Source organism: Salvelinus alpinus, chromosome 18 (assembly GCF_045679555.1).
Source record: "Salvelinus alpinus chromosome 18, SLU_Salpinus.1, whole genome shotgun sequence".
NCBI classification, from domain to species: domain Eukaryota; kingdom Metazoa; phylum Chordata; class Actinopteri; order Salmoniformes; family Salmonidae; genus Salvelinus; species Salvelinus alpinus.
In genome coordinates this window covers 16,226,924-16,242,130 of record NC_092103.1, presented here as the reverse complement: position 1 = coordinate 16,242,130, position 15,207 = coordinate 16,226,924, and the positions used below count along the sequence as shown (strand labels likewise).

Here is a 15,207-nt window from a genome sequence, read left to right as displayed (position 1 = left end):
ATCCTTAATTAACAAGTAGTAGGCTAATTATTATTGATGTTTGGAACACTAAACACCAATAACAGTGTAAATACGTACCCTGTCAAGCGTCTTGGAGAAATGGTTGCATGTTGTGTTCATAACCTGCATAATAGCATAACCTGAGTCTAAGGTAGATACACCTTCAGAACAGAGTGTATTAGAGCCATGAACAATTAAGGTAGTATGACTCATGCATGCTGTGCTTAAGGTAGTAGAAATAAAAAAGAGCATATGCTCAAAGTATGAAATCAACCCATAGTGTTTGACAAGGTGTTTGTCTACAGTGGAGTGAACTTAAAGGCCCATTGCAGTCAAAAGTATGTTTTTCCTGTGTTTTATATCATATTGTACAACAGCTGATGAAACTAACACTGAAAAAGTGTGAAAAAATTTAATCAGTGTTATTCCTGATTGTTGCTTGTTGAAAATACAATCTACACAGGACCTTCTAATCTGCAGGTTTGCATGGGCAGGAGTTCCGGCTTTCGATCGTGACATCACCATGCGGTAAATTGATTAAGAGTTTCAGACCTCTGTCAATAATAGCTAGTTTTCTGTTTCCCCTCCCCACTCAGACCACTCCCAACAAACATTCCTAGCTAAATTCTTGCTTGAGAAATAGTTTTAGTTGAAAAGCATTTTTTCCCTTTTTCTATTACAGTAAGTTACTTACAGTATAAATGGCTGCATTGGGCCTTTAATAGAATGTAGCTAGCGCAGGCTGACACTGTACTGGTACTATAAATTAACATAATTGCTTGAACTAGACTAATAACGTCATACACTTCTATTGGAAACTTAAATGATGGAAAACCTGTTTGCTAGAGGGCAATCCAGACTTAAAACTTCATATTTGTCCAGGAACAGTGATGGCTGGTTTCTCTACAATCTCATTGTGCAGGAGTTGGCTGTAGCTGCATTCTCCAGGAAGTTACCCAGCCCTGTTATCTTGCCATTGTCCTAGCCCTGTCAATAACCATTTGCAGTAATTGGTGTTTTGATCGTTTTTTTTCAACCATTTTGTTTTTCCAGCCAGCTAAAGAGAAAATAGGGCACATCTGTTTTGACTCACAATTTGCACAATGTAGGCCTAAACACACACACACACACACACACACACACACACACACACACACACACACACACACACACACACACACACACACACACACACACACACACACACACACACACACACACACACACACACACACACACACACACACAACCCCAGATACACACCCACACACACACCGCCCTAACTTCTGACGTCAGAGGGGGAGTTTAGAAGGGGGCACAAAAATCACCCCTGCCTTTTTGGGATGGAACAAGAGACAGAGGCCGCCTCCTCACCAGCCCCTTCCTTTCCCACAGTAAACAGGAAGACTGAGCCAAGTCAGACCGGAGACCAGAAAGAGGAGCCAAACACTCAGGAGAAGGAGGACGTCTAAACAGCTGCAAATCCAGCATAAACAAAAGAGAAGTTTGATAAAAGGAATGAACATATGGAGTAAGAATCACTGAGAGGTGGAGAAACTCCAGTTAACGTCTCAATACAACGTTGAGGTGGAGAAATCCGCTAAGAAAAGTTTTAAATACAGAGAGGGGGAGCTTTCAAAGCAAACTACAAAGGAAAAGCCTAGGCAGTCTACTATGGCTGGGAAAGTATCCAAGAGCTCAGCACAGCGACTCAGCCGAGACCTGACCTGTTCTATCTGCCTGGACCTCTTCAAGCAGCCTGTCTTCCTGCCCTGCGACCATACCTTCTGCCAGGCATGCATCGCTGGCTACTGGGCGGGCCCCAGAGGCCAGGTCCAGGGGGGATCTGGATCCTGTCCACAGTGCAGGAAGGTGTTCCCTGGCCAGAGCTACCGGCCCAACCGCATCGTGGCCAACATAGTGGAGAGCTACTGCCAGGGCCTGGAGGAGAGCGGGGGGCTGCTGGGGGACGTGGGGGTACCAGAGAGGAACTCTGCCCCTGCTCCTGCCCCACGCTGTGGCCGGCACCGAGAGGAGCTGAAGCTCTACTGTGAGGAGGACCAGGAGCTGGTGTGTCTGGTGTGTGGACTCTCTCAGGAGCACAGGAACCACACCATGGTGTGTGTCCAGGAGGCACAGCAGAGATACAGGGTAAATCCAAATTCTAATTGATTTCTGTTGCCTTTTTACACTGCTAAATTTCACAAAGAATGCTTGTAAAAGGCTTAGCATAGGGCAAAATATGTACAATAAGCCAAAGGAATTGAGGACAGGAAAAATCAATTTTTGGGCCATGGATGGAGTATTATGCATGGGAGGAATTGAAGCAAAACCTTTTTTGGGATCAAATATAGCACAGAAAAAACTTGAAGTGACTTGGCATCAACAACTAAAATGTCAATGATTTGTCATACCACTTCAGGTGTCACTTTATTTTTGTACGACAAACTGCTCATTATCCTCCGCTGTTCGTCTGCTTTCAAGTTGCATCCGGCTCTTTTCCCGTAACATTGTTTTTTGCCAGCCTCACTCCCAGGGCAGATTACTGTATTTACCGTGGATGAGCTCTGGTGAACTGTAGAGAATAGAAGGCTGATGACGACTTACAGTAATGCTGCTGCTTTGTTCTGGCTATGCAGGCTTCTCTCAACAGCTCCATGGACTCTCTGAAAGGGGAGCTGAACACGGCCCTGCAGTGTGAGAGAGAGACTGAGGAAGAGGTCAAGAAGCTCAAGGTAAGAAAAACTATAGTATCTCATACCTAGACCTGATAACAATCTATATATTGCGCTTAAACCTTGATCTTCTCAAACTAGGAGCACACGGCGGACCTGAAGCAGCGCATCGAGGCCCAGTTCAGCGACCTGCACCAGTTCCTTTACCAGGAGGAGAAGCTGCTGCAGGTGAAGCTGAAGACAGTGGAGCGCATGGAGCTGATCAGACTGGACGAACACAAGGCCCTGCTCTGTGTGGAGGTCTGCCGTCTGCAGAAGGCCCTGAACGAGATCGAGGACAATCTGAGGGTGCAGGATCCCTTTACACTGCTGCGGGTGAGACAGGACAGGGCTACTGTTTACCTACTGGAGTTATTCTTGAACGAATGACTACACTGAACGATTTCTAGGTTAGATTTTGTTTATTTGCATGTGCTGTTTGAACAAAAATATGGATGTGAGGACAAACCTAGCTTGCACACTTCTAGGCATTTATATCTGCTATAATAATGTAGTAAGTATCTATTCTAGACATTCTACAGAAGGACCCCAGAGTGAGGGAGGAACACTTTAGGCAGAATGTGGGCCCATGACCTCACTCCTGGTCAATGGTGAGGATAAGGAGATTATAGGAACAGGCTCAGACCCAGGGACTTTCCCCCAACTACGGGGAGAACCCAGAGGGTGGGATAGCATTAGCTCAGACACTGATGTCATATGGAACACTGCTTTTCCTCTTGTTAACCACTGCCAAAGCTAATTATCCCTCTCTCCCCTCTGTGTTTCCTGTCTCGTCCCAGAATATCAAGACCCTGCTCCAGAGGTGAGAGCATGGCGGGACGTGGGCCGTTTTAGCTTTCACCATGTTATTCCATAATGGGGTTTTCCTGTTTCTGATATGTATTGTCTAAAGCTTGTGTTGTCTTTGGCAGGCCGTCTCCGAAGTTTGAGAAGCCTACCCTCACGGCTCCTAGTCTGTGTGAGGGGCGGTTCGCAGGGCCCCTGCAGTACCGAGTGTGGAAATCACTGAAAGGAAGCATCTACCCAGGTACTGTAATTTAAATAACTCATCTTGAATAGAGTGAATGTCAATTACAGCAGGAGTTCAGGAGCTTTCAGCTACTATTCTTGCTCTGCAACGTCGGTGATTTGCAGTGTTGTAGTACGGTCTCCAGATGTGGTCTCGGTCTTGTCTCTGTGTTGTAGTACGGTCTCCAGATGTGGTCTCGGTCTTGTCTCTGTGTTGTCTCTGTGTCGGATACATTTGTACTAGGTCTTGACTCTGTTTCGGACAGCGAGGACTAACAAATTTCTTCTTGAGACCAGTGGAGTAAAAAAATCTCAATTATCAGCTTCCATTCAGTCAGCGCATAAAACCTATTTTCCAGGCCAAATATATACACTCCTTTTTTGAAACAATATCTTAACAGCCTTTATATCTATTATAGACAGGTTAGTACAGTGGCGAACCTATAGGCCTTCAGTGTGTGACAGGTTAGTACAGTGGCGAACCTATAGGCCTTCAGTGTGTGACAGGTTAGTACAGTGGTGAACCTATAGGCCTTCAGTGTCTGACAGGTTAGTACAGTGGTGAACCTATAGGCCTTCAGTGTGTGACAGGTTAGTACAGTGGTGAACCTATAGGCCTTCAGTGTGTGACAGGTTAGTACAGTGGTGAACCTATAGGCCTTCAGTGTGTGACAGGTTAGTACAGTGGTGAACCTATAGGTCTTCAGTGTGTGACAGGTTAGTACAGTGGTGAACCTATAGGCCTTCAGTGTGTGACAGGTTAGTACAGTGGTGAACCTATAGGCCTTCAGTGTGTGACAGGTTAGTACAGTGGTGAACCTATAGGCCTTCAGTGTGTGACAGGTTAGTACAGTGGTGAACCTATAGGCCTTCAGTGTGTGACAGGTTAGTACAGTGGTGAACCTATAGGCCTTCAGTGTGTGACAGGTTAGTACAGTGGTGAACCTATAGGCCTTCAGTGTGTGACAGGTTAGTACAGTGGTGAACCTATAGGCCTTCAGTGTGTGACAGGTTAGTACAGTGGTGAACCTATAGGCCTTCAGTATGTGACAGGTTAGTACAGTGGTGAACCTATAGGTCTTCAGTGTGTGACAGGTTAGTACAGTGGTGAACCTATAGGCCTTCAGTGTGTGACAGGTTAGTACAGTGGTGAACCTATAGGCCTTCAGTGTGTGACAGGTTAGTACAGTGGTGAACCTATAGGCCTTCAGTATGTGACAGGTTAGTACAGTGGTGAACCTATAGGCCTTCAGTGTGTGACAGGTTAGTACAGTGGTGAACCTATAGGCCTTCAGTGTGTGACAGGTTAGTACAGTGGTGAACCTATAGGTCTTCAGTGTGTGACAGGTTAGTACAGTGGTGAACCTATAGGCCTTCAGTGTGTGACAGGTTAGTACAGTGGTGAACCTATAGGCCTTCAGTGTGTGACAGGTAAGTACAGTGGTGAACCTATAGGCCTTCAGTGTGTGACAGGTTCATGATTCTAAAAGGACAGCAACCATAATACCAGCGTACTCATGTAGGAGAGAGCACTTTTGGTAAAACACAAATGGCCAGTGGTGTAGTGGAGGGTATATGCCATTTTTTCCCTAGTGGGCATTGCTTATACTCACTTTTTAATCCCTACTGATGCATATCAAAGTAGTGTAGTTATCAATTATGTAGTATAATAGAGAAATCATGCACAAAGTAGCCTACACAATCGCAAATGTCATGACGTTGGCCTGGGGGTAGGTTTATGACAGTCATAAATACCCCCCCCCCCCCTTTCCTCTCCCTACTCTACTGATGTGACATTAGAAAGCCCCTTTGGTTAACATAGAGATTCTGGGAACATCAGAAGTTGGGGGGAAATGAACTATATTCTGGTAATCCGATCAAGTGAACATATGCGGTGGTACTTAAGGTATATTATGTCAGTTCGGTTGTCATCTGGCACATTCTCATCAATGATAGAATGACATAAACTCTACTGTGGAAAGTCTGCACATCAGAGGTATCGGATTCACATGGAATTGTTGTTTAATTCAAATGTTTGAATATGCAATTATTTGTGAAGAGATTAAATGTAATTTTAGCTTCCAAATGAGAGATTTGGGTTTTCATAAGTTTAGGGCTCTGCTCAACCAGTGGCCCGTCCCTGTGAAGAGACATGGGTTATAAACTTTTCAGACACACCCTTCTCCCTCCACTATATAAGCCATTGACGAAAATGTAACTTCCTGTTTCGAGGATGTGAGGACGACGGTCCAATGTCAGAATGGTTCAGATAACATGTCAACTACAGAACTAAGCCAACCTCAGCATGAGCTTTGGTTGCGAATGGTATGAACTTTGAACTCTTATTCACTTTAGAAGTGATACCTCCTAGACGTTGAGTTGGCAACAGCAGCTGCAAACGTAAATTAGGACAGACAGTGTATCCCGTCTACCACCCAACGACGTTACTACAACGTATTCAATTTACCAGCAGCAGCAGAGACATTCTTCAAAGGACAAAGGACCCTGTTTGGCAACATGGCCTTCCATCTACCACCAACCTACTGAAGCGCAGCTCAGAGTAAATATTTATTGCATTTTACTTTTCCAAATGGGCGGTAATTTAGAATGCATAAGATATTGTATTTACGATAGCACAGCTTCGCCCTTTGTTCCTCAGTCTTCCCGCTCTTTCACTCAAACCCAGCCCTTTTTCTTTTGTGTAACAAGCTGTCATATCTGTTCCGCCCGCTAGGGACGTTTTCCTTTATGACGTAATTTGTAATCAAGGTATGATTTATTCTGTGTATATGTAATTCTGTGTGATTTAGTTAGGTATTTAGTAAATAAATAATTAAACCCAATTTTGTATTGCTGATTCAACTTGTTAGCCATTATTCGTGAAGATAACCAAGAATTTACAACTTTCAGATGAGACTGAAATAAGGTGACGATTAATATTGACTGCTATTGATGTAAAATATTACTAGGTCTTTAAGAGTTTATTCGGAAGATAACAGCTCTATAAATATTATTTTGTGGTGCCCCTCCTCTCTAGTTAATTACATTTACATGATTAGCTCAATCAGGTAATATTAATTACGGAGAAAGTATTTTATAGAATAGCATGTCATCACACTTAATCCGGCATAGCCAAAGACACGACACAAAGCACATGAAATATATTCACATGCTCGCCGCACACATAGCCCAGTTTCAGAGGAATATCATCTGCAGGCAGCAAGAGTGTTGCAGCTGTCATCTGGTTTTGGAATGGAGCAGCTCACAGAAGAATGACATCGGTACCCTGTAGGGTAGGAAAGACATTTCAACTCATGATATCTACCAGTAAATGCTTAACTAAAGCAACAATGGGTATGCAAACCAGGTATTGAAAATGTTTAGTCCGAAGTGTTGGTTAGTAGGCTATTTGTGATACGCAATTGTCATCATGCACTATTTGCATCAGGGGTGTAGACATGGATAAGTCTGAGTGGACAGAGGCCCACCCACTGGGGAGGCCTGCCCTGACAGATTGATGTGGTCAGAGCCGGGCGGGCCTGCAAATTACGCAAGGGCACCGCCTCCCCCTCGTGTCAAAGCAGGTGTCAATGTTTACAACTTGGATGAGAGGATGAAGCGAAACTATCCTTCTGGTTATGAAAAGAGAAAGAAAAAAAACATAATGAGAGTGAATTGTGGGAACAGCAATGAGGTAAACTTGTGTTCTCTCCTCTCCAAGTTTGATCTCAGCAAATAACAGTAACGTTAAGTTGATCTGCTAGCTCGCAGTGCATCTCTCTCTAGTCTGTCTGTCTTGCTAACCTAGCTGGGCAGTGCATCTCTCTCTAGTCTGTCTGTCTTGCTAACCTAGCTGGGCAGTGCATCTCTCTCTAGTCTGTCTGTCTTGCTAACCTAGCTGGGCAGTGCATCTTTCTCTAGTCTGTCTGTCTTGCTAACCTAGCTGGGCAGTGCATCTCTCTCTAGTCTGTCTGTCTTGCTATCCTAGCTGGGCAGTGCATTTCTTTGTCTGTTTGTGTCTTGCTTGCTTGCCAGCCACTTCCAGGGCTGTGTTCTGTGACTTTGTGCCTGACAAAAGTGAGACTGAAATAAAACTATTTATTACGTTTGATAAACACCAACGGTGTTAATAAACTGTTGCTCGGAAAAGACAACTAACACAGACCCAGTACTGGCAGCTTCAGCAAGTACTAACACAGACCCAGTACTGGCAGCTTCAGCAAGTACTAACACAGACCCAGTACAGCAAGTACTAACACAGAACCAGTACAGCTGGCTTCAGCAAGTACTAACACAGACCCAATTCAGCCATCTTCAGCAAGTACTAACACAGACCCAGTACAGCCGTCTTCAGCAAGTACTAACACAGACCCAGGTGAAGTACAGGCAGCCTCAGCCAGTACTAGTACAACCAGAGGTGTACAGACAGCATCAGATACATTGCCAAACAAGGTGAACAAGCTCCTCCAATCCGCCTCAATGCAGTTGGATATCGCAGTGAATTTAATCTCAAATGCAAAGGCCTCCATCACTACATACCGGGAAACTGGATTCTCTGAGGCGCAGAAAACATCCAAAAGCATTTGTGAAGAAATTAATGTGGAGGCTGTTCTGAAAGAGAAGAAACTGAGAAACAGCAAAGGGCATTTCAGCTATGAGGCTCGTGATGAACCAGTGACTGATGCAATGAAAAACCTTGAAGTCAACTACTTCAACATTGTGGTCGACTCTGCTGTGACATCCATGGATGAGAGATTTGAAACACTCAACCAGGTGAAAACCAAATATGGAATGCTGCTGAACTTCAGCACTGCCTCTCAGATGCTCACTGCATGGAAGTTGAAAACACTCTAACTTTCAGAGATGACTGTGACATCAGTGGAATGAATCTGGCACACGAGAATCAGAATTTACCTCATCTGCCATCAGATAAGATGACTGCCTTTGAGCTGCTTTCCTTTCTCTGTGAGAAAAAAACCCCTGGAGAAACTCTATATCCTCACCTTTGGATGGCCCTACGAATTGCAGTCACTCTACCAGTAACAGTAGCATCGGCAGAGAGGAGCTTTTCAAAATGAAAGCTCATCAAAAGCTACCTGAGGTCTTCCATGTCACAGGAACGTTTGAGAATCTGGCCCTCATGAGCATAAATCATGACGTGGGGAAACACATGTCCTATGATGACATCATTGATGATTTTGCCTCAAGAAAGTGCAGAAGAGGAATATTTTGACGGTAAGACTTTAATTCAAACATTCAAATGTTACACACTTAGGAACATTTAAGATTGTATGGCAGAAGTGCATTTGTGTAAATGACTGCTTAACTATGTGACATACTTTCTCAATTTCTTCCAGACAGTCCAGATAGACTGGTGCCCATGCGGATGCTGAAAATGCCCAGGCTGTAGAGGGAGCCAAAGTTAATCACACAGCTGTATAGGTTTTATTTGACTATTTTGAGACATATAGCTGCAGCCATAGCCTATAGGCTTATGTTTACATTGTATAGACAAAGCTAATTGTATAATATTGTGAGGACTGGACTAATTACCAGGCAGAAGAGCCAAAGCTCAGTGTTATATTTTATTATTTTCTACATTTTATTACAATTTCTTATTTATGTTAATGTTAATATTCACTTATCTTAAGATTCTATAGAAAATATTATATTCAATAAATATAGTTTGTTTATACCTCATTCTGTCCTGTATCAGTCTACTTATTCTTAGACTGACTGATGGAGCAAACTTATTTAAAGGAGGGAGGATTGTAGTGGGAACGCTGGTGGGTTAGGTGAGACTGTGGCAATGGCAAATGGTTTACATGGCTCACGGGTCAGGTAGGAGGGCCCCTTGGCAGAATTTTGCTTAGGGCCCCAGGGAAGTCAGGACCAGCTCTGGATGTGGTTTAAGCATTTTTGTGGACTTAGACCATCACATTTTTTTATTTTTTCTGTGATTTTGAGTGTAAAAATCTGACAGATCTATTGGAAAACTCATTAAAAAAACGAAGGAAAACATGATTTTTCAAACAGGGTGCCTTTCCTTCTCTGGGCGGGTCATTTAGGAACTTTTTGGCAAAATTAGAGTAAACCCACTTCTCAGGCACAACTACACCACTGCATAGGGCCGATGGAAAGACAGCAGTCACACACAGAATGATATTAAAGGATAAGCAGTCCATAAACTCGGACACAGTAAGCCAGTAAGTCCCAATTATAAAAATACAAAAACACAACCATTAAGCATTTCCCAATCGATACTATTACTTCCCATTGCATGTTTAACACACCAAGTAACCGGTAACTTAAAGTTTGAATTGGAACTGACAGTGTTTTAACTACTTTGCAGATATGAAACAAAGAGACAATCACAATCATTGCCAAAAGGCACCTAAAGACTCTCAGACCATGAGAAACAAGATTCTTTGGTCTGATGAAACCAAGATTGAACTCTTTGGCCTGAAGGCCAAGCATCACGTCTGGAGGAAACCTGGCACCATCCCCACGGTGAAGCATGGTGGTGGCAGCATCATGCTGTGGGGATGTTTTTCAGTGGCAGGGACTGGAAGACTAGTCAGGATCACAGGAAAGATGAATGGAGCAAAGTACAGAGAGATCCTTGATGAAAACCTGCTCCAGAGCGCTTAGGACCTCAGACTGGGGCGAAGGTTCATCTTCCAACAGGACAATGACCCTAAACACACAGCTAAGACAACGCAGGAGTGGCTTCTGGACAAGTCTCTGAATGTCCTTGAGAGGCCCAGCCAGAGCCCGGACTTGAACCCAATCAAACATCTCTGGAGAGACCTGAAAATAGCTATGCAGCGACACTCCCCATCCAACCTGATATAGAGCATGAGAGGATCTGCAGATCCTGGGAGAAACTCCCCAAATACAGGTGTGCTGAGCTTGTAGTGTCATACCCAAGAAGACTTGAGGCTGTAATCGCTTTCAAAGGTGCTTCAACAAAGTACTGAGTAAAGCGTCTGAATGTAAAATGGGATATTTCATTTTTTTTATACAAAACCTGTTTTGTGTGTAGATTGATGAAGGAAAAAATATATTTAATAAATTTTAGAATAAGGCTGTAACTTAACAAAATGTGGAAAAAGTCAAGGGGTCTGAATACTTTCCGTATGCACTGTACACAGCTAGAGATGCTGGTGTCATTTTGTTAGCTAGCAAGAACTTGAGCAACTGTTATAAAATGAACATATCCCTTGCATTCACAAATTCATTCTGACTATCTACTCTGAATCCAGAGCACTCTCGTCTGTGTAACAGAGTGCAAAACAACTGATGAATTTACAAACGCGCAACACCTGCTGAATAAACATAGGCAAAACAAGTAATATAGTAGTTAAGAATGCTCTAGATAACATGTAAACAGCCTAACCAGCTCTGCTACGGTGAGTAAAATGGTCAGAGTGAGATACATTTATGTCTGGAAGTAGTTAGCTAGAAAGCTAGCCAACAAGCATGAATTGGCAGGCAAGCTGCAGAAGGAAGAGGAGGCTACAAATTCTCCATTGTTTATGAGTGCAACTTTGACAGCCAACTTGCTGAAAAAGTATGAGAGGGTTTACAGTATCTAGTGTACTTTCCTTACATTTTAGCTAATTTTGCTCTGGCTAGCAATAGTTGTTGATGTTGTTGTTGTTGATGCGCATAACTGAGGGAGAGAGAGCCTACCTTGTCATGGTTGTTTGATCAACAGTTCCCAAATCCAGAAATCCATTCGGGTGTATTTTGTGGCTTTTGGCGAATGTGCTCTAATGATCTAAAGTCGGGCTGTTGCAACTGCCTGTAAATACACAGTCCAGTTCAACGTGAATGATGGCGGCCGGTGTGGCAAATGGCTTGTTTGTATGAAGGTCTACCTTAGCTCTGATTGGCTATGTCGCATTGGTCTGTGTAGACTCCGGTCCTGGACAAAACAGATGTTTTTATATACTGCAGTGTCTATGATTTTATTTTATTTTAGTACCTTGATTTAACTAGGTAAGCCAGTTAAGAAGAAATTCTTATTTACAATGACGACCTACTCCAGCCAAACCCGGACGACGCTGGGCCAAATTGTGTGCTGTCCCTATGGGACTCCCAATCACAGCCAGATGTGATGCAGCCTGGATTGTCTTAGACCACTGCGCCACTCAGGAGCCCAAATTACCCAAACGCACGGATACTTTCCCGCTCTGTATTTCCCAAACATTCTAAGAATTTATGAAAACATGAACATGACCATATCTAAGTGGTCGCTTGTCAGAATGTTTATTTGTAATTCTTTTTTTTAATAAGATTTCATGTTTCTAAAATGCTGTCAGTTCCACTTTAAGTACAACAATGTTTCACACACATAAATTATTTTCAAAGAGGTGGCTAACAACAGTTCCACTCACCAGATGATGATCATTTAAAACTTAACTTCTTGTTAAAAGTTATTTTTGAAAAGGGAGAAGCTAACGAATGATCAACAACATCTTCTTTGATAACACCTGCTGCAACCGCTGCAAACTAGCCGACAACAAAACCTAGTTAGCTAGACTGTGGGGAAACTACTGCTCGCTATTACGCAGTGACCTGTTGGACTTTAATGAGTGGGACCGTTGTAAAAACGGTCCCACTCATTAAGTCAAAATGTGATTGGTTTATTCCACTGTCACTCCAACATTTTTCCCTAATACAGTTAAATGGCAGATGCCTTTATCTAGCTTCTGATGGCCTAGCCAATGGCTGAATTAGCTAGCTAGATTTATCTCCCCAGAGACCAGCAAAAACATCTGGAATTCTCTTCAGTGTTAACTCTTTCCTTTACAAAAACTGAAGAGATTAAATCAGAAATATCTTTGAAAAACATAATATAATAATAATAATTATTATAATAATTATTTTATAAATCCTTAAACCTTCTCTGAAGGCGTAGAAGGCCCATTGTTCCCACTGTGTTTGGGTTAGTAATCATTGGTTGAGTGGCTCTATTTCCCCTCAGCATGCATTATTTACTATTCTGAATGTCTTAAGAATCCATATGTTGTCCTGTAATATGAAGACAGAAATACTGAACATTTTGAACTGTTATTATTGTGGTGATATGAAAAAATCATGGTCTTTAATTGGACTCGCATTTTGCTAGTCTCGGTCTTGACTCCGTCTCGGACCCCTTCTCCCCCTCCCGGTCTCGGTCTCACCCTCCCCCCTCTGGTCTTGGTCTTGACTCGGACTCGATTTGCTCCGATCTTGTTCTTGAATCGGTCTCGCTTTAGCTGGTCTCCAACACAACACTGGTGATTTTCACAGAATGCACTACTTTACTACACAGAATTGACAATTTAATTGTTGTTTTCTTATTTTAGATAGAAGGTTAAACTGTTTCATTCAGAAGGACACTGCTGTACCACTTTTGTCTGTATTATGGAATGTTATACTTGGTTTCCTTGCTCTCAGTTCCAGCTGCCATCACCTTAAACTCGAGCACGGCCAACCCGTGGCTCAGCCTGACCTCATCCCTCACCTGTGTCCGCTACCAGACCTTCAACCACTCTGTCCAGGACAACCCTCACCGCTTCAACGCTGCCCTGTCCCTACTGGGCAGTCAGGGCTTCACCCACGGCCGTCACTACTGGGAGATAGAGGTGTACAGCAGCACTGTGTGGACCGTGGGGGTAGCCAGAGAGTCTGTATCCAGGAAGGGGGTCATCAAAGCCCTGCCATCCAACGGCTTCTGGACCCTGTCCTTGTCCTATGGAATACAGTACATGGCCTGTACATCGCCCCCTACTGTCCTGTCACTTGAGGAGCCTATGGCTAGGATAGGGGTGTATCTGGATTATAAGAGGGGTCTGGTGTCTTTCTACAATGCAGAGAGCATGACTCATCTCTATACCTTCCGTGAAACCTTCACAGAGACGTTGTACCCCTACTTCAATCTGGGATTCCTGGATAAAGTGCATGAGAATGAGCCCCTCAAAGTTTTCCTTCCCAAAATCTGACAGCCGCGGCACGCATCTACACATCGCAAAGCCTGAGGCGAGCCTTATACTGGTGCTAAACCTCCCTCAGAGTATAACTGTCAGATAATATGCAACATTTTAATAAATGACACAAAATACTACCATATTGTTTTGAGATGTTAACGAGTAAGTAGGCCAACTGTACAAATTCAGAAATGTCTCAATATCTTACTGAAGTCATCTTGATGGGGGTCAGTGAGCTTCAGCATCAAGGTTTGTTTAATGTTTTTATCATCATTATTATTAATGCACAATAACCTTTTGCAATATTACAGCGTAAATTGTATGGGCCTGGTGTTAACTGAATGATGAATACAAAATTGCCTTATTGTCTACAATGTACGGCAGTTCAGTATTTTGAGACAAAGGTGCGCCAATTATTTGGATAAGACATTTTCAATGCATGATTATACTTTTCATATAAATGTTGGATATCATCAGTACACTGCAAGATATCGTTCAAAATAAACACTCATTTGTTTTGTGTCTCTGTGTTAAAATATAACCCTTTTTTGATATGAACAGTCTTAGCAAAAAACAGCAACAAGCATGAACACACTTCTGTTTGTGAATATCAGAGCACAGGAAAGAAAAAACTAATTAAGAGGTCATTTGAATAGCGTTTTCTGTGTGATTGTGTCCTTTTCTTACTGAGCTGAGTAATGGTCCAAATTATTGGAGTACAATTTAAGATGCGGACCATTTCCTAAAAATCCCTGATAGTGCAAGTCAGAGAAGTGCTTATCCACAATGGAGCTGTCACTGTCTCATCAACAATTGTTTTTGTCCGTGTGAGTCATTTTGAAAATGAACATAGTACATAGAGCTACTATAGATAAAGTGAAAAGCAATGATAAAGTCTCTACCAGCATTCAGGAGCAGAAATGGAGATGGATTGGCCACACGGTCTGCAGAACATCATACAACATTCATTGAATGAAAGTCTGCAAAGCAGAAGTGGTTAAAACACAACAACTGAATAACAGTTTTGTTTCTTTAGGATAGCACCATACTAGCATAGCACCACTAGCACCATACTAGCATAGCACCACTAGCACCATACCAGATACCTCAGAAGTACATGTGGATACAGTACAGTACAGTACCATAACATTAAGTGCTACCCACGTTTTGCCCAGGATTAGCAGATCAGACTTAGAAGTTACATGTCTGTACAATCTCCACAAGAGTACATTTCATACGCTTTTTCTTCCCTCCCATTCCCCTTGCCTTTATCTCATTTAAAAAAAACTGTATTATTCAAAAGTTATTTTTGGAAGGAAACTGCACTCAACGTAATGGCATAGGCCTAAGCTATTATCAGTGGAGCGAGAGAGAGCGAGCGAGAGAGCGAGACAGAGAGAGAGAGACAGAGAGAGAGAGAGAGAGAGAGAGACAGAGAGACAGAGAGACAGAGAGACAGAGAGACAGAGAGACAGAGAGAGACAGAG

General features: G+C 42.9%; 1 protein-coding gene across 1 annotated transcript; it reads left to right on the top strand.

Annotated features, from left to right (window-relative positions):
* Nucleotides 1-1,385: 1,385 nt before the first annotated feature.
* LOC139543876 (zinc-binding protein A33-like) lies at nucleotides 1,386-14,242 on the top strand. The gene is made up of 6 exons (XM_071350380.1): nucleotides 1,386-2,151; nucleotides 2,640-2,735; nucleotides 2,817-3,050; nucleotides 3,515-3,537; nucleotides 3,647-3,762; nucleotides 13,191-14,242. Exons 1-6 carry the CDS (start codon nucleotides 1,675-1,677, stop codon nucleotides 13,733-13,735), a joined length of 1,491 nt encoding a protein of 496 aa, XP_071206481.1. The 5' UTR covers nucleotides 1,386-1,674; the 3' UTR covers nucleotides 13,736-14,242.
* Nucleotides 14,243-15,207: the final 965 nt, after the last annotated feature.

What these genes read in the sequence shown, in the direction of transcription:
- LOC139543876 (XM_071350380.1), top strand. Translation starts at nt 1,675, where the DNA reads ATGGCTGGGAAAGTATCCAAGAGCTCAGCACAGCGACTCAGCCGAGAC. An exon ending in AAGAGGTCAAGAAGCTCAAG is followed by an intron (nt 2,736 to 2,816) that starts GTAAGAAAAACT and finishes TTCTCAAACTAG; the next exon opens with GAGCACACGGCGGACCTGAA. An exon ending in GAAAGGAAGCATCTACCCAG is followed by an intron (nt 3,763 to 13,190) that starts GTACTGTAATTT and finishes CCTTGCTCTCAG; the next exon opens with TTCCAGCTGCCATCACCTTA.